This window comes from Pleurodeles waltl, chromosome 6, assembly GCF_031143425.1.
Source record: "Pleurodeles waltl isolate 20211129_DDA chromosome 6, aPleWal1.hap1.20221129, whole genome shotgun sequence".
Lineage (NCBI taxonomy): Eukaryota > Metazoa > Chordata > Amphibia > Caudata > Salamandridae > Pleurodeles > Pleurodeles waltl.
Window position 1 is genome coordinate 724618815 of NC_090445.1, and position 27930 is coordinate 724646744.

At 46.8% G+C, this 27930-nt stretch overlaps 1 protein-coding gene across 2 annotated transcripts in view; it reads left to right on the forward strand.

The window, feature by feature from the left end:
* Positions 1–27930, forward strand: part of EIF3A (eukaryotic translation initiation factor 3 subunit A) — a 541057-nt gene that overhangs the window by 86025 nt on the left and 427102 nt on the right. For both annotated transcript variants that reach the window (XM_069239244.1, XM_069239245.1), the window contains exon 6: positions 20430–20638. In XM_069239244.1, coding sequence (XP_069095345.1) covers positions 20430–20638 — 209 coding nt within the window. The remainder of the gene's footprint in view (positions 1–20429; positions 20639–27930) is intronic.

A 27930-nucleotide genomic window follows, 5' to 3' on the forward strand; every position in this document is an offset into this window, starting at 1 on the left:
GCTAAGCTGAAAAACCCTGCAGAAAAGACGGAGACACCAACTGCTTTGGCCCCAGCTCTACCGGCCTGTCTCCCGCCCTTCTGAAGAAACTGCTCCAGCGACGCTCTCCCCAGGGACCAGCGACCTCTGAATCCTCCGAGGACTACCCTGCTCTAGAAGGACCAAGAAACTCCAGAGAACAGCGGCCCTGTTCACCAAAGACTGCAACTTTGTTTCCAAAGGAGCAACTTCAAGACAACTGCGTTTCCTGCCGGAAGCGTGAGACTTGCTACTCTGCACCTGACGCCCCCGGCTCGACTTGTGGAGAAACACTTCAGGGAGGACTCCCCGGCGACTCCAAGACTGTGAGTAACCAGAGTTGCGCCCCCCCGAGCCCCCACAGCGACGCCTGCAGAGGGAATCCAGAGGCTCCCCCTGACCGCGACTGCCTGACTCCCAGATCCTGACGCCTGGAAAAGACTCCGCACCCGCAGCCCCCAGGACCTGAAGGATCGGAACTCCAGTGCAGGAGTGACCCCCCAGGAGGCCCTCTCCCTTGCCCAGGTGGTGGCTACCCCGAGGAGCCCCCCCCGCCTGCCTGCATCGCTGAAGAGACCTCTTGGTCTCCCATTGATTTCCATTGGAAACCTGACATGTGTTTGCACACTGCACCCGGCCGCCCCGTGCTGCTGAGGGTGTACTTTCTGTGCTAACTTGTGTCGCGAAGACGCGTGTTCTTACCTGCTGGCAGACTGGAACCGGGGCACCCCCTTCTCCATTGAAGCCTATGTGTTTGGGGCACCACTTTGAACTCTGCACCTGACCGGCCCTGAGCTGCTGGTGTGGTAACTTTCAGGTTGCTCTGAACCCCCAACGGTGGTCTACTTTGGACCCAAACTTGAACCCCGTAGGTGGTTTACTTACCTGCAAGAACTAACAATTACTTACCTCCCCTAGGAACTGTGAAAACTGCACTGTCTAGTTTTAAAATAGCTATATGTGTTTTATTTGAAAAGTATATATGCTATTGTGATTATTCAAAGTTCTTAAAGTACTTACCTGCAATACCTTTCATGCAAAGTATTACATGTAGAATTTGAACCTGTGGTTCTTAAAATAAACTAAGAAAATATATTTTTCTATACAAAAACCTATTGGCCTAGAATTGTCTCGGAGTGTGTGTTCCTCATTTGTTGCCTGTGTGTGTACAACAAATGCTTAACACTACTCCTTTGATAAGCCTACTGCTCGACCACACTACCACAAAATAGAGCATTAGTATTATCTCTTTTTGCCACTATCTTACCTCTAAGGGGAACCCTTGGACTCTGTGCATACTATTCCTTACTTTGAAATAGTGCATACAGAGCCAACTTCCTACAAGTACTATGTAAGTTAAATAGTCTCTGGTCAGATGATGTTCAAAATGTGGTCTGTGTGACACAGAGCCAGAATGTATATAGCAGTATGAGGTATAAACCTAACCTCCATTCAGTAGGACTTGCTGTCCGAGATTTCCATACAAAGTCTACAAGCGGAGTATCTGGTAGGACTGAGGGGGGGGGTGTTCCATAGGTGTGACCGCCTACTACATCGAGTGCGAATGTGTCTGCTGCAGAGAACTTATCAATTTACTGTGAATTAAATAAATGGAAATGTTCTCAAATTGATATTTAAAAAAGTGCATCATAGGGCAGTAAACATTTGCAATTATTCTTCTTACCTCACTAAAGAGGAGAAGGCCCATTCTTGTTCGTAATGTTTCTCTTCACCCTCATGCATATACAAATTACAGAGAAAAGGTAGACCATATTCTCTGTGCATGTTAGGGCATTTTCTAAATAAGCAAGGGGAGATTTAGCAACAGTCTGAAGTTGAGTAGTAAAAATTCAAGAGGACTGCACACCAAAGCTCCTTATAATAATAAATTGACATGACCTTTGTTTTGAAATCAAAAATGTTTATTATGCTGAAATAAAGGACGTTCAAGCCATATTAAATATCTTAATTCATGTAATGCATTCAGAAAGGAATACACGGAACGATTAACCAATTGCCCATATGTATTACTGGATCGTTAGAAATATTTGACGCTTCGGAGTTTTGTGCATGGTCACTTGCCACCCATTTAGTTGCATCATAAGTGGCAGATTTTAACAAAATAGATTTTTGCTCCGATGGATGAAAGATACTTGCAGTGATGCACAAAGGTTGCCAAATATTGCTTTTCACTTTGCAAGTTACGTTGTCACCTTTCAGCTGTTGATTATTGGATTCAGGCATTTTAAAGATGTCATAGTGGTGTTTGAGGAACTAAAGCAAGTGTTTTTTGACTGTAGGAAACACAAACTTCGTAATTTTTATGTGACTGGGAGGAAAGAATGACTCCTAATTCTTCAAAATATTTTAACACCTCGTTAAATGCGTATTTATAATAAACCCTAGTTTTTTCAAGATAGTGTTCTGAGTTTTGAAGAATTTTTCATCTTTTTATAGTTTGATACTGCTGCTGAATATTCTGTATCTATATGTTCGATGGCATGTGAAGCTGCATATACACATGCTTTGCACATCCCGTCATCTAGTGTTGGGCTCGGAGTGTTACAAGTTGTTTTTCTTCGAAGAAGTCTTTTCGAGTCACGAGATCGAGGGACTCCTCCCCTTTCGGCTCCATTGTGCATGGGCGTCGACTCCATCTTAGATTGTTTTCTTTCCGCCATCGGGTTCGGACGTGTTCCTTTTCGCTCCGCGCTTCGGTTCGGAAAGTTAGTGAAAAACTCAGAAAATTTGACGGTATTGTTTGCGTTCGGTATCGGGTTAGTTACAACAGATCGACACAGAATTTTGAAGAGGTCCGGCGGCCCTTTGGGGTTTTCGATTCCCCGGCGGGGCCTGGTTGGCCCGACCGCATGCGTCTTCAAGGCTAATGGAACGGACCCCATTCCGCTTCTGCCCCGAATGTCACAAGTATCCTTATACAGATCAGCATTTGGTCTGTAATTTGTATTGGTCTCCAGAACACAAAGAGGATACCTGTGAGGCCTGTCGAGCGTTTCGGTCCAGAAAGACCTTAAGGGACCGAAGAGCAAGAAGACTACAGATGGCGTCGGTGCCGACAGGACAAAAACACATGGAGGAAGAAGAGGAAGCCTTCTCCATCGAGGATTCGGACTCTGAAGAGGTCGATCCTGTACAGACGCCGAAAACCGTGAGTAAGACGTCGATACACAAAACTCACGCAAAGACCAGTAAAGCCCAGGGGACTCCACCGCCGCCAGGCCATGGCTTAACCCATAAAATAGGTGACCGAGCATCAACACCGAAAAAGGGCATGCATGTGTCAGTCATCCGACTCAGGTCGAGATACCGGCACAGAGCAGACTCGATACCGGGTCAGAGCAATCTCTGCACCGAGAGAGTGCCACCGAACCAAGTCGGCCCGAGAAATCAGTACACCGAAGAGCAGAAAAGTGTCGTCTGAACCGAAAAAAGCAGCCGAAAAGGTTTCGATACCGAAACATCCGGCCTCGGAACCGAAATCAAGTTCCTACACAGAGGAACGAGGCCTGTCCTCACAAATGCAAACACATAGATTTGGACAGGAACTGGAGACAATGGAGCCAGACTACACCCAAAGAAAACTCCACATACAAAAGGAAACAGGGAAGATCCGTACTCTCCCTCCGATTCAAATGAAACTAAAACTTGCCTTCCAAGAGAAAGACAAGCAGCCACAGGCAAAGGTGGCTAAACAAGTCACCGGTAGCCACTCCACCAATGATGCAGTCCCCAACTCATACAGGGATGAGTCAGGATGATCCAGACGCGTGGGATCTTTATGATGCGCCAGTGTCAGATAACAGTCCGACTGTTATCCAGCTAGACCGTCATCACCAGAGGATAGTACCGCCTACGCACAGGTGGTGTCAAGAGCAGCGGCGTTTCATAATGTCAGCCTGCATGCAGAGCCAATTGAAGACGATTTTCTATTTAATACACTGTCGTCCCCGCACAGCCAGTACCAAAGCCTCCCCATGCTACCTGGAATGCTAAAACACTCCAAACAAGTGTTTGAGGAGCCTTTGAAAGGAAGTGCCATTACTCCAAGGGTGGAGAAAAAATATAAACTGCCACCAACAGACCCTGTGTACATCACACAACAGCCAACACCAGACTCAGTGGTAGTAGGGGCAGCTCACAAGAGGGCGAATTCACACACCTCAGGAGATGCACCACCTCAAGGCAAAGAGAGTCGTAAGTTCGACGCAGCAGGGAAAAGAGTGGAGGCACAGGCAGTGAACCAGTGGCGCATTGCCAACTCACAGGCTTTGTTGGCCAGATATGATAGGGCTCATTGGGACGAAATGCAACATTTTATAGAACATTTGCCCAAGGAGTTCCAAAAAAGAGCACAACAAGTGGTGGAAGAAGGACAGAGTATCTCGAACAATCAGATACGGTCAGCAATGGATGCAGCAGGCACAGCTGCTAGGACTGTGAACACAGCAGTGACAATATGGAGACCTGCATGGCTGCGTACATCAGGATTCAAGCCGGAAATACAAGCCATGCTGAACTTGCCATTTAACGGACAGCAGTTGTTTGGGCCGGAGGTGGGTACTGCTATCGAAAAATTAAAAAAGGACACTGATACAGCCAAAGCCATGGGCGCACTCTACTCCCCACAGAGCAGAGGCACATTTCGGAAAACACAGTTTCGAGGGGGGGTTTCGAGGACAAAGCACAGAACTCACAAACAAGGCCCACTTATCAGAGCCAATACCAGCGGGGAAGTTTTCGGGGACAATATAGAGGGGGACAGTTCCCAAAGAGTAGAGGAAAGTTCCAAAGTCCCAAAACTCCACAAAACAAACAGTGACTTCGGCGTCACAAATCCCCAACACATAACACCAGTGGGGGGAGACTAACCAAGTTCTACAAACAATGGGAGGAAATAACAGACATGTGGGTCCTGCATAGAATTTCTAAAATTCCTTCCGAAAACACACAATATGTCAAAACAACACATGGATCTTCTACAACTGGAGGTCCAAGCGTTGTTACAAAAAGATGCAATAGAACTGGTACCAATTCATCAGAGAGGAACAGGAGTTTACTCGCTGTACTTTCTCATACCCAAAAAGGACAAAACTATAAGACCTATATTAGATCTCAGAACATTAAATATCTACATCAAATCAGATCACTTTCACATGGTGACACTGCAGGACGTAATCCCATTGCTCAAACAAGACTACATGACAACACTAGACCTAAAGGATGCATACTTCCATATACCGATACATACTTCACACAGAAAGTACTTCAGGTTTGTATTCCATGGGTACATTACCAATTCAAAGTGTTGCCATTCAGGATAACCACTGCGCCAAGAGTTTATACAAAATGGCTGGCAGTAGTGGCTGCTCATATCAGAATGCAGCAAATACATGTATTCCCGTACCTAGACGATTGGTTAATCAAAACCAAAACTCAAGAACGGTGTTCACAACACACAAAGTATGTCATAGAAACCCTTCACAAACTAGGTTTCTCACTCAACTACAACAAGTAACACCTTCAGCCGTGTCAAACACAGAAATACTTAGGGGTGACAATCACCACAACAAAAGGGATTGCCACTCCAGGTCCACAAAAGTTACAGGCATTTCACAATGTAATACAGGCCATGTACCCAAAACAAAAGATACAAGTAAAGATGATAATGAACCTACTAGGCATGATGTCCTCATGCATAGCCATTGTCCCAAACGCAAGATTGCACATGCGGCCCTTACAACAGGGCCTAGCATCACAATGGACCCAGGCACAGGGTCAACTTCAAGATCTAGTGTTGATAGACCGCCAAACATACACATCGCTTCAATGGTGGAACACTATAAATTTAAACCAAGGGCGGCCTTTTCAAGACCCAGTGCCTCAATACGTAATAACGACAGATGCCTCCATGATAGGGTGGGGAGCACATCTCAACCAACACAGCATCCAAGCACAATGGGACACTCGGCAGAGACAGTTTCACATAAATCACTTAGAACTACTGGCAGTATTTCTAGCGTTGAAAGCATTTCAACCTATAATAAGCCACAAACACATTCTTGTCAAAACAGACAACATGACAACGATGTATTATCTGAACAAACTGGGAGGAACACACTCGACACAGTTGTGTCTCCTGGCACAGAGAATATGGCATTGGGCGATTCACAACCACATTCGCCTAATAGCGCAGTTTATTCCAGGGATTCAGAATCAGTTAGCAGACAATCTCTCTCGGGATCACCAACAGATCCACGAATGGGAGATTCACCCCCAAATACTAAACACTTACTTCCAAAGATGGGGAACACCAAAAATAGACCTATTTGCAAGAAAAGAAAACGAAAAATGCCAAAACTTCGTATCCAGATACCCACAGGCTCAGTCTCAGGGCAATGCGTTATGGATGAGTTGGTCAGGGATATTTGCATACGCTTTTCCCCCTCTCCCACTCCTTCCATATCTGGTAAACAAATTGAGTCAAAACAAACTCAAACTCATACTAATAGCACCTACTTGGGCAAGACAACCTTGGTACACAACACTACTAGACCTCTCAGTAGTACCTCATGTCAAACTACCAAACAGACCAGATCTGTTAACTCAACACAAACAACAGATCAGACACCCAAATCCAGCATCGCTGAATCTAGCAATCTGGCGCCTGAAGTCTTAGAATTCGGACATCTAGACCTCACACAGGAATGTATGGCGGTCATAAAACAAGCTAGGAAACAAACCACAAGACATTGCTATGTAAAAAAGTGGAAAAGATTTGTTTATTACTGCATTAATAAACAAATACAACCCTTACACGCATCTGCTAAAGACATCGTCAGCTACCTACTGCACTTCAAAAGTCAAAGCTAGCTTTTTCATCCATTAAAATACATTTCATCGCAATTTCAGCTTATCTGCCAATTACGCACTCAACTTCACTATTTAGGATCCCAGGCATAAAGGCTTTTATGGAGGGTCTGAAAAGAATTATCCCACCAAGGACACCACCGGTGCCTTCATGGAACCTCAACATTGTCTTAACACGGCTCATGGGTCCACCGTTTGAACCCATGCACTCATGTGAGATACAATACTTAACATGGAAAGTAGCATTTCTAATTGCCATCACATCTCTAAGAAGAGTAAGTGAAAAACAAGCATTTTCCATACAAGAACCCTTTATTCAGATACACAAGCATAAAGTAGTTTTACGAACAAATCCTAAGTTCTTACCAAAAGTCATATCACCGTTCCACTTAAATCAAACAGTAGAACTACCAGTGTTCTTTCCAGAACCAGATTCTGTAGCTGAAAGACCACTACATACATTAGACATCAAAAGAGCATTAATGTACTACATTGACAGAACAAAACAAATTCGGAAAACAAAACAATTGTTCGTTGCTTTCCAAAAACCTCATACAGGGAATCCAATATCCAAACAAGGCATTGCCAGGTGGATAGTTAAATGCATTCAAACCTGTTATCTCAAAGCAAAAAGAGAACTGCCAATAACACCAAAGGCACACTCAACTAGAAAGAAAGGTGCTACCATGGCCTTTCTAGGAAACATTCCAATGACTGAAATATGTAAGGCAGCCACATGGTCTACGCCTCATACGTTTACCAAGCACTACTGCGTCGATGTGTTAACTACACAACAAGCCACAGTAGGACAAGCAGTACTACGAACTTTATTTCAAACAACTTCAACTCCTACAGGCTGAACCACCGCTTTTGGGGAGATAACTGCTTACTAGTCTATGCAAAGCATGTGTATCTGCAGCTACACATGCCATCGAATGGAAAATGTCACTTACCCAGTGTACATCTGTTCGTGGCATTAGTCGCTGCAGATTCACATGCACCCGCCCGGATACCTGTAGCCGTTTGAAGTTGATCTTGAACATTTGTAAATTTGTAAATATATCGCTTTAAACCACATTATGTACATACATATTTACTCCATTGCACGGGCACTATTACTATAATACACAACTCCTACCTCACCCTCTGCGGGGAAAAACAATCTAAGATGGAGTCGACGGCCATGCGCAATGGAGCCGAAAGGGGAGGAGCCCCTCGATCTCGTGCCTCAAAGACTTCTTCGAAGAAAAACAACTTGTAACACTCCGAGCCCAAAACTAGATGGCGGGATGTGAATCTGCAGGGTCTCATGCCACGAACAGATGTACACTGGGTAAGTGACATTTTCCATATCTATCTATCTATCTATCTATCTATCTATCTATCTATCTATCTATCTATCTATCTATCTATCTTCTCTCTTCTCTCTTCTCTCTTCTCTCTTCTCTCTTCTCTCTTCTCTCTTCTCTCTTCTCTCTTCTCTCTTCTCTCTCTTCTCTCTTCTCTCTTCTCTCTTCTCTCTTCTCTCTTCTCTCTTCTCTCTCATCTCTCTCATCTCTCTCATCTCTCTCATCTCTCTCATCTCTCTCATCTCTCTCATCTCTCTCATCTCTCTCATCTCTCTCATCTCTCTCATCTCTCTCATCTCTCTCATCTCTCTCATCTCTCTCATCTCTCTCATCTCTCTCATCTCTCTCATCTCTCTCATCTCTCTCATCTCTCTCATCTCTCTCATCTCTCTCATCTCTCTCATCTCTCTCATCTCTCTCTCTCTCATCTCTCTCTCTCTCATCTCTCTCTCTCTCATCTCTCTCTCTCTCATCTCTCTCTCTCTCATCTCTCTCTCTCTCATCTCTCTCTCTCTCATCTCTCTCTCTCTCATCTCTCTCTCTCTCATCTCTCTCTCTCTCATCTCTCTCTCTCTCATCTCTCTCTCTCTCATCTCTAAGGAAATGCCTCCTTGGCATGGTTGCCCCCTGACTTTTTGCCTTTGCTGATGCTATGTTTACAATTGAAAGTGTGCTGAGGCTTGCTAACCAGGCCCCAGCACCAGTGTTCTTTCCCTAACCTGTACTTTTGTATCCACAATTGGCAGAACCTGGCATCCAGATAAGTCCCTTGTAACTGGTACTTCTAGTACCAAGGGCCCTGATGCCAAGGAAGGTCTCTAAGGGCTGCAGCATGTCTTATGCCACCCTGGAGACCTCTCACTCAGCACAGACACACTGCTTGCCAGCTTGTGTGTGCTAGTGAGGACAAAACGAGTAAGTCGACATGGCACTCCCCTCAGGGTGCCATGCCAGCCTCTCACTGCCTATGCAGTATAGGTAAGACACCCCTCTAGCAGGCCTTACAGCCCTAACGCAGGGTGCACTATACCATAGGTGAGGGTACCAGTGCATGAGCATGGTACCCCTACAGTGTCTAAACAAAACATTAGACATTGTAAGTGCAGGGTAGCCATAAGAGTATATGGTCTGGGAGTCTGTCAAACACGAACTCCACAGCACCATAATGGCTACACTGAAAACTGGGAAGTTTGGTATCAAACTTCTCAGCACAATAAATGCACACTGATGCCAGTGTACATTTTATTGTAAAATACACCACAGAGGGCACCTTAGAGGTGCCCTGTAAGGAAATGCCTCCTTGGCATGGTTGCCCCCTGACTTTTTGCCTTTGCTGATGCTATGTTTACAATTGAAAGTGTGCTGAGGCCTGCTAACCAGGCCCCAGCACCAGTGTTCTTTCCCTAACCTGTACTTTTGTATCCACAATTGGCAGACCCTGGCATCCAGATAAGTCCCTTGTAACTGGTACTTCTAGTACCAAGGGCCCTGATGCCAAGGAAGGTCTCTAAGGGCTGCAGCATGTCTTATGCCACCCTGGAGACCTCTCACTCAGCACAGACACACTGCTTGCCAGCTTGTGTGTGCTAGTGAGGACAAAACGAGTAAGTCGACATGGCACTCCCCTCAGGGTGCCATGCCAGCCTCTCACTGCCTATGCAGTATAGGTAAGCCACCCCTCTAGCAGGCCTTACAGCCCTAAGGCAGGGTGCACTATACCATAGGTGAGGGTACCAGTGCATGAGCATGGTACCCCTACAGTGTCTAAACAAAACCTTAGACATTGTAAGTGCAGGGTAGCCATAAGAGTATATGGTCTGGGAGTCTGTCAAACACGAACTCCACAGCACCATAATGGCTACACTGAAAACTGGGAAGTTTGGTATCAAACTTCTCAGCACAATAAATGCACACTGATGCCAGTGTACATTTTATTGTAAAATACACCACAGAGGGCACCTTAGAGGTGCCCCCTGAAACTTAACCGACTGTCTGTGTAGGCTGACTAGTTCCAGCAGCCTGCCACACCAGAGACATGTTGCTGGCCCCATGGGGAGAGTGCCTTTGTCACTCTGAGGCCAGTAACAAAGCCTGCACTGGGTGGAGATGCTAACACCTCCCCCAGGCAGGAGCTGTAACACCTGGCGGTGAGCCTCAAAGGCTCACCCCTTTGTCACAGCCCAGCAGGGCACTCCAGCTTAGTGGAGTTGCCCGCCCCCTCCGGCCACGGCCCCCACTTTTGGCGGCAAGGCTGGAGGGAACAAAGAAAGCAACAAGGAGGAGTCACTGGCCAGTCAGGACAGCCCCTAAGGTGTCCTGAGCTGAGGTGACTCTAACTTTTAGAAATCCTCCATCTTGCAGATGGAGGATTCCCCCAATAGGGTTAGGATTGTGACCCCCTCCCCTTGGGAGGAGGAACAAAGAGGGTGTACCCACCCTCAGGGCTAGTAGCCATTGGCTACTAACCCCCCAGACCTAAACACGCCCTTAAATTTAGTATTTAAGGGCTACCCTGAACCCTAGAAAATTAGATTCCTGCAACTACAAGAAGAAGGACTGCCTAGCTGAAAAACCCCTGCAGAGGAAGACCAGAAGACGACAACTGCCTTGGCTCCAGAAACTCACCGGCCTGTCTCCTGCCTTCCAAAGATCCTGCTCCAGCGACGCCTTCCAAAGGGACCAGCGACCTCGACATCCTCTGAGGACTGCCCCTGCTTCGAAAAGACAAGAAACTCCCGAGGACAGCGGACCTGCTCCAAGAAAGGCTGCAACTTTGTTTCCAGCAGCCTTGAAAGAACCCTGCAAGCTCCCCGCAAGAAGCGTGAGACTTGCAACACTGCACCCGGCGACCCCGACTCGGCTGGTGGAGATCCAACACCTCAGGAGGGACCCCAGGACTACTCTGATACTGTGAGTACAAAAACCTGTCCCCCCTGAGCCCCCACAGCGCCGCCTGCAGAGGGAATCCCGAGGCTTCCCCTGACCGCGACTCTTTGAATCCAAAGTCCCGACACCTGGGAGAGACCCTGCACCCGCAGCCCCCAGGACCTGAAGGACCGGACTTTCACTGGAGAAGTGACCCCCAGGAGTCCCTCTCCCTTGCCCAAGTGGAGGTTTCCCCGAGGAACCCCCCCCTTGCCTGCCTGCAGCGCTGAAGAGATCCCGAGATCTCTCATAGACTAACATTGCGAACCCGACGCCTGTTTCTACACTGCACCCGGCCGCCCCCGCGCCGCTGAGGGTGAAATTTCTGTGTGGGCTTGTGTCCCCCCCGGTGCCCTACAAAACCCCTCTGGTCTGCCCTCCGAAGACGCGGGTACTTACCTGCAAGCAGACCGGAACCGGGGCACCCCCTTCTCTCCATTCTAGCCTATGTGTTTTGGGCACCACTTTGAACTCTGCACCTGACCGGCCCTGAGCTGCTGGTGTGGTGAATTTGGGGTTGCTCTGAACCCCCAACGGTGGGCTACCTTGGACCAAGAACTGAACCCTGTAAGTGTCTTACTTACCTGGTAAAATTAACAAAAACTTACCTCCCCCAGGAACTGTGAAAATTGCACTAAGTGTCCACTTTTAAAACAGCTATTTTGTCAATAACTTGAAAAGTATACATGCAATTTTTATGATTTAAAGTTCCTAAAGTACTTACCTGCAATACCTTTCGAATGAGATATTACATGTAGAATTTGAACCTGTGGTTCTTAAAATAAACTAAGAAAAGATATTTTTCTATACAAAAACCTATTGGCTGGATTTGTCTCTGAGTGTGTGTACCTCATTTATTGTCTATGTGTATGTACAACAAATGCTTAACACTACTCCTTGGATAAGCCTATTGCTCGACCACACTACCACAAAATAGAGCATTAGTATTATCTCTTTTTACCACTATTTTACCTCTAAGGGGAACCCTTGGACTCTGTGCATGCTATTCCTTACTTGGAAATAGCACATACAGAGCCAACTTCCTACATTGGTGGATCAGCGGTGGGGTACAAGACTTTGCATTTGCTGGACTACTCAGCCAATACCTGATCACACGACAAATTCCAAAATTGTCATTTGAAATTGATTTTTGCAATTTGAAAAGTTTTCTAAATTCTTAAAAGACCTGCTAGGGCCTTGTGTTAGATCCTGTTTAGCATTTCTTTTAGAGTTTAAAAGTTTGTAAAAGTTTGAATTAGATTCTAGAACCAGTTGTAGATTCTTAAAAAGTATTCCAACTTTTAGAAGCAAAATGTCTAGCACAGATGTGACTGTGGTGGAACTCGACACCACACCTTACCTCCATCTTAAGATGAGGGAGCTAAGGTCACTCTGTAAAATAAAGAAAATAACAATGGGCCCCAAACCTACCAAAATACAGCTCCAGGAGCTTTTGGCAGAGTTTGAAAAGGCCAACCCCTCTGAGGGTGGCAACTCAGAGGAAGAGGATAGTGACTTGGAGGAAAATTCCCCCCTACCAGTCCTATCTAGGGAGGACAGGGTCCCTCAAACCCTGACTCCTAAAATAATAGTCAGAGATGCTGGTTCCCTCACAGGAGAGACCAACACCTCTGAAATCACTGAGGATAGCCCCAGTGAAGAGGACATCCAGTTAGCCAGGATGGCCAAAAGATTGGCTTTGGAAAGACAGATCCTAGCCATAGAGAGGGAAAGACAAGAGATGGGCCTAGGACCCATCAATGGTGGCAGCAACATAAATAGGGCCAGAGATTCTCCTGACATGTTGAAAATCCCTAAAGGGATTGTAACTAAATATGAAGATGGTGATGACATCACCAAATGGTTCACAGCTTTTGAGAGTGCTTGTGTAACCAGAAAAGTGAACAGATCTCACTGGGGTGCTCTCCTTTGGGAAATGTTCACAGGAAAGTGTAGGGATAGACTCCTCACACTCTCTGGACAAGATGCAGAATCTTATGACCTCATGAAGGGTACCCTGATTGAGGGCTTTGGATTCTCCACTGAGGAGTATAGGATTAGATTCAGGGGGGCTCAAAAATCCTCGAGCCAGACCTGGGTTGACTTTGTAGACTACTCAGTGAAAACACTAGATGGTTGGATTCAAGGCAGTGGTGTAAGTAATTATGATGGGCTGTACAATTTATTTGTGAAAGAACACCTGTTAAGTAATTGTTTCAATGATAAACTGCATCAGCATCTGGTAGACCTAGGACCAATTTCTCCCCAAGAATTGGGAAAGAAGGCGGACCATTGGGTCAAGACAAGGGTGTCCAAGACTTCAACAGGGGGTGACCAAAAGAAAGGGGTCACAAAGACTCCCCAGGGGAAGGGTGATGAGACAACCAAAACTAAAAATAGTAAAGAGTCTTCTACAGGCCCCCAAAAACCTGCACAGGAGGGTGGGCCCAGAGCCTCTTCACAAAACAATGGGTACAAGGGTAAAAACTTTGATCCCAAAAAGGCCTGGTGTCATAGCTGTAAACAGCATGGACACCAAACTGGAGACAAGGCCTGTCCCAAGAAAGGTTCCACTCCAAACTCCCATCCAGGTAACACTGGTATGGCTAGTCTCCAAGTGGGATCAACAGTGTGCCCAGAGCAAATCAGGGTCCACACTGAAGCTACTCTAGTTTCTGAGGGTGGGGTGGATTTAGCCACACTAGCTGTCTGGCCGCCTAACATGCAAAAATACAGACAGCAACTCTTAATTAATGGGACTAGAATAGAGGGCCTGAGGGATACAGGTGCCAGTGTCACCATGGTGACAGAGAAACTGGTTTCCCCTGGCCAATACCTGACTGGAAAAACTTACACAGTCACCAACGCTGACAATCAGAGAAAAGTACATCCCATGGCAATGGTTACTTTAGAATGGGGAGGGGTCAATGGCCTGAAACAGGTGGTGGTCTCCTCAAATATCCCAGTGGACTGTCTGCTTGGAAATGACCTGGAGTCCTCAGCATGGGCTGAGGTAGAACTAAAAACCCATGCAGCAATGCTGGGTATCCCTGAACTGGTGTGTGTGAAAACAAGAGCACAGTGCAAGGCACAGGGTGAACAAGTAGAGCTGGAGTCTGGAAGAATGGCCCAGCCTACCAAGAGAACAGGAAAGTCAGTTGGGAAACCAACTGCAACACAGCAAAAGAAAGGGAACCTCTCTTCTCAGGAAGAAGTTCTGCCCTCTGAGGGAACTGAGCCTTTGGAGCTTGAACCTTATCAGGTTGAGCTCTTAGGCCCAGGGGGACCCTCAAGGGAGGAGCTGTGTAAGGGACAAGAAACCTGTCCCTCTCTTGAAGGCCTTAGGCAGCAAGCTGCTGAAGAGTCCAAAGGCAAGAAAAATGGAACACATAGGGTCTATTGGGAAGATGGACTCCTGTACACTGAGGCCAGAGACCCCAAACCTGGTGCCACTAGGAGAGTGGTAGTGCCTCAGCTGTTCAGGAAGTTCATCCTAACATTGGCCCATGACATTCCCCTTGCTGGACATTTGGGACAAACCAAGACGTGGGAGAGGTTAGTCAACCACTTCTACTGGCCCAATATGTCCAACATGGTTAAGGAGTTTTGCCTCTCCTGCCCCACCTGTCAAACCAGTGGTAAGACAGGTGGGCACCCAAAGGCCCCCCTCATTCCACTTCCAGTGGTGGGGGTTCCCTTTGAAAGAGTGGGTGTGGACATAGTTGGTCCACTGGAACCTCCCACAGCCTCAGGAAATATGTATATCCTGGTAGTAGTGGATCATGCTACCAGGTATCCTGAAGCTATTCCCCTTAGGTCGACTACTGCCCCCGCAGTAGCCAAGGCCCTCATTGGTATCTTTACCAGAGTGGGTTTCCCTAAGGAGGTGGTGTCTGACAGAGGTACCAACTTCATGTCAGCATACCTAAAGCACATGTGGAATGAGTGTGGAGTGACTTATAAATTCACTACACCATACCATCCACAAACTAATGGCTTGGTTGAGAGATTCAACAAGACATTAAAGGGCATGATCATGGGGCTCCCAGAAAAGCTCAAAAGGAGATGGGATGTCCTCTTGCCATGTCTGCTTTTCGCTTACAGAGAGGTGCCACAGAAGGGAGTAGGATTCTCACCCTTTGAACTTCTGTTTGGTCATCCTGTAAGGGGACCACTTGCCCTTGTTAAAGAAGGCTGGGAGAGACCTCTCCATGAGCCTAAACAGGACATAGTGGACTATGTACTTGGCCTTCGCTCTAGAATGGCAGAGTACATGGAAAAGGCAACCAAAAACCTTGAGGCCAGCCAACAGCTCCAGAAGTTTTGGTATGACCAAAAGGCTGCACTGGTTGAGTTCCAACCAGGGCAGAAAGTCTGGGTTCTGGAGCCTGTGGCTCCCAGGGCACTCCAGGACAAATGGAGTGGCCCTTACCCGGTACTAGAAAGGAAGAGTCAGGTCACCTACCTGGTGGACCTGGGCACAAGCAGGAGCCCCAAGAGGGTGATCCATGTGAACCGCCTTAAGCTCTTCCATGACAGGGCTGATGTCAATCTGTTGATGGTAACAGATGAGGATCAGGAGGCAGAGAGTGAACCTCTCCCTGATCTTCTGTCATCAGACCCAAAAGATGGCACAGTAGATGGAGTGATCTACTCAGACACCCTCTCTGGCCAACAGCAAGCTGATTGTAGGAGAGTCCTACAACAGTTTCCTGAACTCTTCTCCTTAACCCCTGGTCAGACACACCTGTGTACCCATGATGTGGACACAGGAGACAGCATGCCTGTCAAGAACAAAATCTTTAGACAGTCTGACCATGTTAAGGAAAGCATCAAGGTGGAAGTCCACAAGATGCTGGAATTGGGAGTAATTGAGCGCTCTGACAGCCCCTGGGCTAGCCCAGTGGTCTTAGTCCCCAAACCTCACACCAAAGATGGAAAGAAAGAGATGAGGTTTTGTGTGGACTACAGAGGGCTCAATTCTGTCACCAAGACAGATGCCCATCCAATTCCAAGAGCTGATGAGCTCATTGATAAATTAGGTGCTGCCAAATTTCTAAGTACCTTTGACTTGACAGCAGGGTACTGGCAAATAAAAATGGCACCTGGAGCAAAAGAAAAGACAGCATTCTCCACACCTGATGGGCATTATCAGTTTACTGTTATGCCCTTTGGTTTAAAGAATGCCCCTGCCACCTTCCAAAGGTTGGTGAATCAAGTCCTTGCTGGCTTGGAGTCCTTTAGCACAGCTTATCTTGATGATATTGCTGTCTTTAGCTCCACCTGGCAGGATCACCTGGTCCACCTGAGGAAGGTTTTGAAGGCTCTGCAATCTGCAGGCCTCTCTATCAAGGCATCCAAATGCCAGATAGGGCAGGGAACTGTGGTTTACTTGGGCCACCTTGTAGGTGGAGGCCAAGTTCAGCCACTCCAACCCAAGATCCAGACTATTCTGGACTGGGTAGCTCCAAAAACCCAGACTCAAGTCAGGGCATTCCTTGGCTTGACTGGGTACTACAGGAGGTTTGTGAAGGGATATGGATCCATTGTGACAGCCCTCACTGAACTCACCTCCAAGAAAATGCCCAAGAAAGTGAACTGGACTGTGGAATGCCAACAGGCCTTTGACACCCTGAAACAAGCAATGTGCTCAGCACCAGTTCTAAAAGCTCCAGACTATTCTAAGCAGTTCATTGTGCAGACTGATGCCTCTGAACATGGGATAGGGGCAGTTTTGTCCCAAACAAATGATGATGGCCTTGACCAGCCTGTTGCTTTCATTAGCAGGAGGTTACTCCCCAGGGAGCAGCGTTGGAGTGCCATTGAGAGGGAGGCCTTTGCTGTGGTTTGGTCCCTGAAGAAGCTGAGACCATACCTCTTTGGGACTCACTTCCTAGTTCAAACTGACCACAGACCTCTCAAATGGCTGATGCAAATGAAAGGTGAAAATCCTAAACTGTTGAGGTGGTCCATCTCCCTACAGGGAATGGACTTTATAGTGGAACACAGACCTGGGACTGCCCATGCCAATGCAGATGGCCTTTCCAGGTTCTTCCACTTAGAAAATGAAGACTCTCTTGGGAAAGGTTAGTCTCATCCTCTTTCGTTTGGGTGGGGGTTGTGTAAGGAAATGCCTCCTTGGCATGGTTGCCCCCTGACTTTTTGCCTTTGCTGATGCTATGTTTACAATTGAAAGTGTGCTGAGGCCTGCTAACCAGGCCCCAGCACCAGTGTTCTTTCCCTAACCTGTACTTTTGTATCCACAATTGGCAGACCCTGGCATCCAGATAAGTCCCTTGTAACTGGTACTTCTAGTACCAAGGGCCCTGATGCCAAGGAAGGTCTCTAAGGGCTGCAGCATGTCTTATGCCACCCTGGAGACCTCTCACTCAGCACAGACACACTGCTTGCCAGCTTGTGTGTGCTAGTGAGGACAAAACGAGTAAGTCGACATGGCACTCCCCTCAGGGTGCCATGCCAGCCTCTCACTGCCTATGCAGTATAGGTAAGCCACCCCTCTAGCAGGCCTTACAGCCCTAAGGCAGGGTGCACTATACCATAGGTGAGGGTACCAGTGCATGAGCATGGTACCCCTACAGTGTCTAAACAAAACCTTAGACATTGTAAGTGCAGGGTAGCCATAAGAGTATATGGTCTGGGAGTCTGTCAAACACGAACTCCACAGCACCATAATGGCTACACTGAAAACTGGGAAGTTTGGTATCAAACTTCTCAGCACAATAAATGCACACTGATGCCAGTGTACATTTTATTGTAAAATACACCACAGAGGGCACCTTAGAGGTGCCCCCTGAAACTTAACCGACTGTCTGTGTAGGCTGACTAGTTCCAGCAGCCTGCCACACCAGAGACATGTTGCTGGCCCCATGGGGAGAGTGCCTTTGTCACTCTGAGGCCAGTAACAAAGCCTGCACTGGGTGGAGATGCTAACACCTCCCCCAGGCAGGAGCTGTAACACCTGGCGGTGAGCCTCAAAGGCTCACCCCTTTGTCACAGCCCAGCAGGGCACTCCAGCTTAGTGGAGTTGCCCGCCCCCTCCGGCCACGGCCCCCACTTTTGGCGGCAAGGCTGGAGGGAACAAAGAAAGCAACAAGGAGGAGTCACTGGCCAGTCAGGACAGCCCCTAAGGTGTCCTGAGCTGAGGTGACTCTAACTTTTAGAAATCCTCCATCTTGCAGATGGAGGATTCCCCCAATAGGGTTAGGATTGTGACCCCCTCCCCTTGGGAGGAGGCACAAAGAGGGTGTACCCACCCTCAGGGCTAGTAGCCATTGGCTACTAACCCCCCAGACCTAAACACGCCCTTAAATTTAGTATTTAAGGGCTACCCTGAACCCTAGAAAATTAGATTCCTGCAACTACAAGAAGAAGGACTGCCTAGCTGAAAAACCCCTGCAGAGGAAGACCAGAAGACGACAACTGCCTTGGCTCCAGAAACTCACCGGCCTGTCTCCTGCCTTCCAAAGATCCTGCTCCAGCGACGCCTTCCAAAGGGACCAGCGACCTCGACATCCTCTGAGGACTGCCCCTGCTTCGAAAAGACAAGAAACTCCCGAGGACAGCGGACCTGCTCCAAGAAAGGCTGCAACTTTGTTTCCAGCAGCCTTGAAAGAACCCTGCAAGCTCCCAGCAAGAAGCGTGAGACTTGCAACACTGCACCCGGCGACCCCGACTCGGCTGGTGGAGATCCAACACCTCAGGAGGGACCCCAGGACTACTCTGATACTGTGAGTACAAAAACCTGTCCCCCCTGAGCCCCCACAGCGCCGCCTGCAGAGGGAATCCCGAGGCTTCCCCTGACCGCGACTCTTTGAATCCAAAGTCCCGACGCCTGGGAGAGACCCTGCACCCGCAGCCCCCAGGACCTGAAGGACCGGACTTTCACTGGAGAAGTGACCCCCAGGAGTCCCTCTCCCTTGCCCAAGTGGAGGTTTCCCAGAGGAACCCCCCCCTTGCCTGCCTGCAGCGCTGAAGAGATCCCTAGATCTCTCATAGACTAACATTGCGAACCCGACGCCTGTTTCTACACTGCACCCGGCCGCCCCCGCGCCGCTGAGGGTGAAATTTCTGTGTGGGCTTGTGTCCCCCCCGGTGCCCTACAAAACCCCTCTGGTCTGCCCTCCGAAGACGCGGGTACTTACCTGCAAGCAGACCGGAGCCGGGGCACCCCCTTCTCTCCATTCTAGCCTATGTGTTTTGGGCACCACTTTGAACTCTGCACCTGACCGGCCCTGAGCTGCGGGTGTGGTGACTTTGGGGTTGCTCTGAACCCCCAACGGTGGGCTACCTTGGACCAAGAACTGAACCCTGTAAGTGTCTTACTTACCTGGTAAAACTAACAAAAACTTACCTCCCCTAGGAACTGTGAAAATTGCACTGTGTCCACTTTTAAAACAGCTATTTGTGAATAACTTGAAAAGTATACATGCAATTTTGATGATTTGAAGTTCCTAAAGTACTTACCTGCAATACCTTTCGAATGAGATATTACATGTAGAATTTGAACCTGTGGTTCTTAAAATAAACTAAGAAAAGATATTTTTCTATACAAAACCTATTGGCTGGATTTGTCTCTGAGTGTGTGTACCTCATTTATTGTCTATGTGTATGTACAACAAATGCTTAACACTACTCCTTGGATAAGCCTATTGCTCGACCACACTACCACAAAATAGAGCATTAGTATTATCTCTTTTTGCCACTATCTTACCTCTAAGGGGAACCCTTGGACTCTGTGCATACTATTCCTTACTTTGAAATAGTGCATACAGAGCCAACTTCCTACAATCTCGATCTCGATCTCGGTCTCGATCTCGGTCTCGATCTCGTCTCGATCTCGTCTCGATCTCGTCTCGATCTCGTCTCGATCTCGATCTCGATCTCGTCTCTATCTCGTCTCTATCTCGTCTCTATCTCGTCTCTATCTCGTCTCTGTCTCGTCTCTGTCTCTGTCTCGTCTCTGTCTCGTCTCTGTCTCGTCTCTGTCTCGTCTCTGTCTCGTCTCTGTCTCGTCTCTGTCTCTATCTCGTCTCTATCTCGTCTCTATCTCTATCTCGTCTCTATCTCGTCTCTATCTCCCTCTCCAGTGTAATGATGTATGAGGGAGCATTGTACCAAGAATGTGTTTCATAAGATGCAGATTCTTGCTTGTGCAAAAATCCCAGGTTGGAAGTGTATCTTGTGTATTTGCTTCTTAATAGCCAATTTAATCTTGTGGTTCGCTTTTAGGAAGCTTTCAAGGCTGTGGAAGACATTCATGGGCTTTTCTCCTTGTCTAAGAAGCCCCCAAAGCCCCAGCTGATGGCAAATTACTATAACAAAGTTTCAACTGTCTTCTGGAAATCTGGTAATGCACTTTTTCATGCCTCCACGCTTCACCGACTCTATCATCTCTCCAGGGAAATGAGAAAAAACCTAACGCCTGAAGAAATGCAGAAGTATGTACCCACAACAAACCAACTATGTTTTAGCATTGTGTTTTATTACATGGGTTCTGTAGCACAGTTTACATTTTTTACAGTATTCTGTAATGGGTGGTGATTTTCTTAGAAACCTTGTAATTTGTGTGGGCTTTGCTTCGCCTTATGTGGCAGTCAAGCAACATGCTGTTTTGTGATCTTGATTAGTTGGTCATTAGTAAGCACTAGTTGATCAGGCTCCTGTGAACATGTAAAAGCAAGGGGCCAGTATATTTGTAAGTTTTTTTTTTTTTTTTTTTTTTTTTTTTACTTTGCAGTGAACCAACACTTCATAAAAAATGCCTATTTCATCAGAAATGAAGTGGTGTAAAAACAAATTTAAAAATTATTTTAGGAAACTTACTCGGGAGAAGTAATGCACGGATTCTGCTGAAATGCAGTAGGGGCTTGAGAACACACACTCACAAATATAATCTAAACTGTTCAGTATTAGTGCCTTTCAAAATGTCAAATATATGCGGTGCAAAACAGCAAACATGCTAAACATCCAGTGATATGCCAGAGTGGAAGGACATTTCAATTGGAACAACCTTAAAGCAATGTTCAGTGTTTGGGGGTCTTAACAATATATTTCATATGTGAATTTAAAACATATTTTTGAAGCAAGAGAATTACATTGTGTCAGAACCATGAAATGAGGCCCAAGAAATCTAGTTCAATTGATATTTAGTTCTGCCTCTCTTTTTTTGACATTAGCCTACTAATCTGGGAATTAGTCCAATGTCATATGTGAACCCCTTCAGCCAGCGACGCTTTGTGTGCTGGGATTTTTGGAATTTATTAAAAGCAAAATTACAAGTTCCAGAATAATATTGAGTGCTGAATGAGACCCTGGGTGGCTTAGCACGATGTGATTGTGTTGTAAAGGTCAAAAGACAGCTTGCCAGAATTAACATATTTAACATTTTGAACACTACAGTTATGTTCAGTTATAAAATCATATTAAACTACATGATGGCTTACATTCTGTTGCTAGACCTCGTCCTAACAATTTCCCCAGTACGATCCTTTGTCAAAATTGAGGTGTTGAGTTTGGTTGGGGTGGTTTACAGGGGCCATCGACATCTGGGTCTGGCCAATATGTGTATGACAAAAGATGCTACTGACTGCTCATTTCAGAGTGCCTCTTGTTTGCGTGGTTTCTTTTTCTACAGTAAAAGACTGTTGTTAAGCAGTAAGATTGTCTCCGCCCCATATTGATATTAAATCCTTCTATAGTCCCCTCCCACCCCATTTTTTATTTGTATTTTTACATAACTTCACACACCCGGTTGAAGGTGATTGCCTTAGATAAATAAAAACGAGATTCTCCCTAGTATTAATCTAAGAAGCACACATTAATTATCATTCCAGGCGATAGTTTAGCAGTGGTAAAGTTGTGTTTTCCAGAAACCTGCTCTTATTGGCTAAATATTTTTAGAATATTTATGTTTATAGAACATTTTTTCACTCTTAGTTTCAGTTATCATATGCCCAATTCATGGATGTTTTTTGCAGTTTTAAGTTCAGGTAGTGTATGAAACTGCACAATATATCATTTTGATATATAAAGAGCAAGAGTCCAGGGGTTCTCTTACTATTGCTGTAGCAATCCCAAGGTGCTCTTTCAAGGGGTAGTGTAGTCAAGCAGCCTAAGACTTAACACAGAGGAGTGCAAGATATCTACAAATACACACAATAGTTAATCACAGTGATGCTGCAGGCTAGGGGCCGTTCTCGGAAAACACAGGCTGGACAAGGAGATCAGCCTGCTGAATGTTGCTGGACTGGTGATCGGAGTTCCCAAGGTCAGGGGGTGGAGGGGTACCTTTAGGTGTCTGGATTCTTTGTCCTGTTCTCTCACGGTCATGAGGGTCCTCTGGATTTAGGCTGCAGGCGTTATTGTGTTGGCTAGGAGGGGTCAACCAATGGTGGACACAAGGTCAGAATCGAATAGGGACCTGCTCTGGACTGGTGGGCCACCTGGACACAGTCCGTGAGTGTCTGGTTCAGAGTGGGCCGAACTTGTAGATCCAGGGTGGCTCTGGAGTCCTTCTTGGAGTTTCTTGTCGCCAGGGCCACTGTCCTTAGGAGTTCTTGGTCCTCTGGTGGACAGGCCGTCATCTGTGGGGTTTGGAGAGGTCGCTGGCCCTTCAGGATGCGTCGCCTTCTGGTAGCAGGGCTTCTGAAGCTGCAGACAGGCAGGTAGAGCCAAGTCAGTTGGTGTCTGGAGTCTTTTCTACTGGGGTTGGCTTAGCAGTCCTCCTTTCTTCTCGTCTTGAGGTCACCAGAAATCTGGTGAGCTGGGTTCAGGGGTGCCCTTAAATCCAAAATTTAGGGGCGTTACAGGGGTCAGAGGCAGTAGCCAATGGCTACTGTCTCTGAGAGTGGCTGCACCCTTCCTGTAGCCACTCCCTTTTGAGAGGGGGGTGGGGGGGGCACATTCCTAACCGTATTGGTCCCTGTCCTCCAAACCAAGATGGATGATTCTGCAGGGTGAGGGGTGTCCCTTCAGTTCTGGACGCCTTAGGGATGGTCTAGCTGGAATGCTCACTCTTCCCTGTTTTACCTAATTTTCCTGCTGGACTTGCCCCCAAAAGTGGGGCTTTGTCCGTGGGGCTGGTATCTCCATTAGCTGGAGTTCCCTGGGGCACTGTAACAGGAGGCACAAGCCTTTTGAGGCACACCACCAAGTGTTGCAGTTCCTGCCGGGGGAGGTGTGAAGCGCCTCCACCCAGAGCAGGCTTTGTTTCTTACTCCAGAGGACACAAATGCCCCCACCCTACAGGGTCAGAAATGTGTTTTTTAGTGGCAGGTTGGCAGACTGGTCAGCCTTATACCAAAGGGTTGGTTAAAATGCATAGGGCATCTCTAAGATGCCCTCTGGGTGCATTGTACAGTACTTCTAACACTGGCACTGTGGGTTTATTGTGCTGAGACTTTTGATACCAAATTGCCCAAACTTCAGTGAAGCCATCATGGAGCTGTGAAGTTCGTAATAACAAACTCCCAGCCCATATACTTAACGTGGTCACACTGCACTTAAAATGGCTAAGGATGGTCTTAGGCACTGTAGGTGCATACTGCTTATGCAGCTATGCCCTCACCTCTGGCATAGTGCACCCTGTCTTAGGGCTGTAAGGCTTGCTAGAGGGGTAACTTACCTATGCCAGAGGCAGTGGTTGGTAGGCATGGCACCCTGAGAGGGATGCCATGTCGACTTTGCCTTTTTCTCCCCACCAGCACTTAAGCTGAAATGGCAGTGTGCAAGTGCTTGGTGAGGGGCTCCTTGGGGAGGCACAATACACGCTGCAGCCCTTAGGGACCCTCCCTGGTCCCAGAGCCCTTGGTACCACTGGTACCCTTTTACAAGGGACTTAGCTGCGTGCCAGGGGTGTGCCAATTGTGGGAACAATGGTACAGTTTTATGGAAAGAACACTGGTGCTAGGGGCCTGGTTAGCAGGATCGCAGCACACAGCCCTTTCCTACACCTTCTATATATATTTAGGCAGCAGAGAAAAATCGTTCGGGTAAGTAAGTTTTTAAATAGTTTTTCTTTTCACTTTTAAAATGTGGGCACTGCAATTTCTGAGTTCTACAGTGTTAGACATCTGCAAATACACACACAGTCTTGCGGGCAGAGGCAGCAGGTGGAGTCTGGGAGTCCACAGGGGGCACTTCTAAGGTGGTTTAGGTCTCTAGAGGGCTGGGGCACCACATTGGCACCGTTGTCCCACTTTGACTTGGGCTAGGTGGCATGAGTATACTGGTGCTCTCCGGTCTTGGGTTTTTGTGGTCCGGAGTCCTCTTGGGGTGCCTGCAAGATGTAGGGAAGCAGCTCTGCTGCTCCTTTGGAGTTCCTTGGTCTTTATTAAAGGCAGTCCTCCCAGGCTTTTGGAGGCACAGCTGCTTGCAGGACGAGCTGACTTTGGCACAAATCGGCAGGAACAGCAGACAGACTGGCTAGGGCCAAGTCAGGTGCTTCTTCTGTCTTTGCGTTCGTGGCTCCGGAGTGTCCTCCTTTTCCTCCTCTTCCTCCTACTCCTCTTCCTCCTCCTTCGTAGGTCAGCAGGAATCTGATTTCTTGGTGCAAGGGACTCCCCTAAATAGTGAATTTAGGGGAGTTTAGGATAGTAGTCAAGGGGCTGTTTACCCCTGGGGTCACTACACCCCCTATATGACTACTACCTGTGGGAAGTGGGTATAATCCTGTCCCAGAGTTCCTACTCCTGCCAACACAGAGATGGTAGATTTCTAAATGTGTTGTCCACATCAGTAACTCACCTTAGTGGTGGGACTGACCTGAGGGGTGGGCACACCTCCCTGAATACAAAATTTCCTGCCTGTCCAGGTGCCAAATGGGCCCTAGGGAGGGGGGGTGTCAGCATCCCTCTAAGTGAAGCAAGATCTGCATGGTAAGGGCAGTGGACTTCAAAGAAGCCCCCTGCCCTGGAATGCAGTTTTGAAGGTGATTCGGGGGGGAGGGGGGGGGGGGTTCACACACTCCAAACCCTTAGCCGTGGCAGTAACACAATCCCCACACATCTGCCAGAGCACCTCTGTTCTTGCAGTCAGTAAACTCTGCTGCTCCAGTACTGGGATCTCGGGTGCAACTCAATCAGTGCACCTTAGTGCTACACCGGCGACGTCCCTTCCTATACTTGGACCCTCAGTCACATACAGTTCCATTACAGCAGCTCAATTCTAATATTCAGTCTCACTGCCAAGCCAATACTGGACCCAAAAGAGCAAAGCACAGCTCAGCCAGTGCACCTCAAGTCAAACATCCAACACCCTTGTTGATGGGAACCACCACAGCTCCTCCAGAATACAACAATTCTAACATTCAGTGCACATTTCTTTTCAGAACTAAGGCTCTCACACACGCTGTATAGGGCTTCCGGCTTTTGTGGTTCAGAGGTCATGCCACTCTCATACTGGGCCCCACTCACAGCTCTACCAGGGCTCCTCCAGATTAACGCTTGGGAATACTGGCACGCCAATGCTAGGATCCACACACAGCTCCATTAACATCCCACTTCTGACCTTGTGTGCCCGTTGCTATTCCAGTACTGCAACCCATATACAACTGTGAGTGCACCTGAGCCCTAACCTGCACCGCCCCATTATTCTGATACCAGGAATTACACGACGCCCGGTTACTTAATCCTCACCCGCTGCCTTTTTGTTATTACAGCACTGGGCTGGGACACAGCTCTGTCTATACCCCCAATCCTGATCTGAAGCGCCCAATATTGCTGTAACGAGGTACACACAAAAATCTGGGAATGTACCTCCTGCTGTTCCTCAGTGCCCCCTGCTGTTCTGACTTCTGTTTGAGGATGTGGGGGAGCGAATTAAATCTATTCTTAGCTACCATCTTTATTTGGGAGGTCTGTTTCACCTATCGCACTCCGTTCTTTCCTTTACTCTGTTTACTCTCAATGTTTTCTTTCTCCCCCACTTTTCTCTTTCCAGCTCTTAACCTCCACTCTTCCTCTTGCTACCTCCCCTTTCACACTCTCAAAAACTTGGTTATTTCTTTCCTCTTTTTTTCTTCATCGGGCGTTCATTCTTTTACTATTTTTTCTCTTCCCTTCATTCTTTGTCTTTTTTATATTTGCTCTTTCCTTTGACTCTGTATGCATCATTTCACTTCCTTTTTCAAGATCTTTCTTCCTTCTTTTCTCTAGTGTTTTTATTCTTTATCTGTCAATTCACGTTTTACTATAAATCCCTCTTTTTTTTTTTTTTTTTTTTCCCTGCCTATATATGGACCCAGAGTGTTAGTGGTTTTCCCATTCTGTGTCTGTGGGAAATGTCAGTACATACATGCCCTGGTTCTTTTGCTGCTTGTTTCTCTCACCGTCTTTTTTTTTTTTTTTTTTTCTCTAATGTTAATTTTTCTCTTTTTCTTTTCACACTTCTCTCCTCTTTATCTGTCAATCACTAGCTTCCTTCCCTTTTTTCTTTGGTCTTACAAGTTTGCTTTATTTCTTCTTAGTTGTGTTTTCATTTTCTCAGTCTTTATTTCCCCTTCTTTCTTTTATTTTTTTGCGACCCCTTTCTTCCTTTTGTCTGTTGTATTTCTTTCACTTCTCTTTTTCTGCCCCATCTGTTTTCTCCCCTGAGGCCTAACTATCAATGGAGGTACTGGTGCAGTGGCACCGGGGCCCAGAAACCTATTGACCTCCCTCAACTCTAATTACTGCTGTAGTTTCCTACTGAAATTGCAGTCAACCATTTTCCTTTTACTCCAGGGCCTATGACCCCATTACTACGCCTATCCATCTTTACTCCAGGCATCCTCTTTCCTTTCACCCTTCAATCCGTCCCAAATGATATATTTGTTTTGGTGTTTTGAGCATTACTCTCTTAAGCGAAAAGTTTATTTCTGACAAAGGTTTAGATGATGATTGTATATGTTGTAAAAGGCAGAAGGTTAAATGAAAGTGCTTTAGTTAATTACTGGGCCACTGGAATTATATGACAGGAAAAGATGAAATTATGAGGCAGGGTTGACCATCTTATGTGGCAAAAGTCCAGTTATGAATTTACAATACCAATAGCTCTAACTCAAGCAAATGGCCGAACTGTTGCATTGCAAATGTTTGTTTAGTGTGGGCTTTGCAGGGGAATACCCCCAAAAATGGTCAGGTTGTATGTCATGGGTGTATATCCTAAATAGGCTTCCCTTCCTAAGCATTGACTTGTCAATAAACATCAATATTATATAAGACCACTTGATTCTCATTACATATAAAACTATCATTCTAAAATGTCCTAAATAGTTCATCACTTTCAACGTTGAGATGCATGAATATACAGATATCCGAAACAAACAGAATAGCCAGTATTATCAGAAGTACTTACACATAGCTCGAAACCAGGACTACGAAACTGATTCTCGGTTGGGTGGGATTTAAGCATTTGTGGGAAGGGACTAGTTCTCGCCTCAGTGTCCTTAGTAGAATTGAAACTTTCCATTATGATAACTAGGACATTTTAAATTCTATCCCTGCTTAAAGTAGAATCTCTTGAAGGTAAAGTCAGAGGACCAAACCGCCACATTGAGGAAATCCTCCATGCGGGCCCCCATAGAAAAAGCTTTTGATGCCATAGCCCTCCTGTAAAGAAATGGCTCCCTGTTGCAGTTACCCCCCACTTTTTGCCTGATACTGATGCTGACTTGACTGAGAAGTGTGCTGGGACCCTGCTAACCAGGCCCCAGCACCAGTGTTCTTTCACCTAAAATGTACCATTGTTTCCA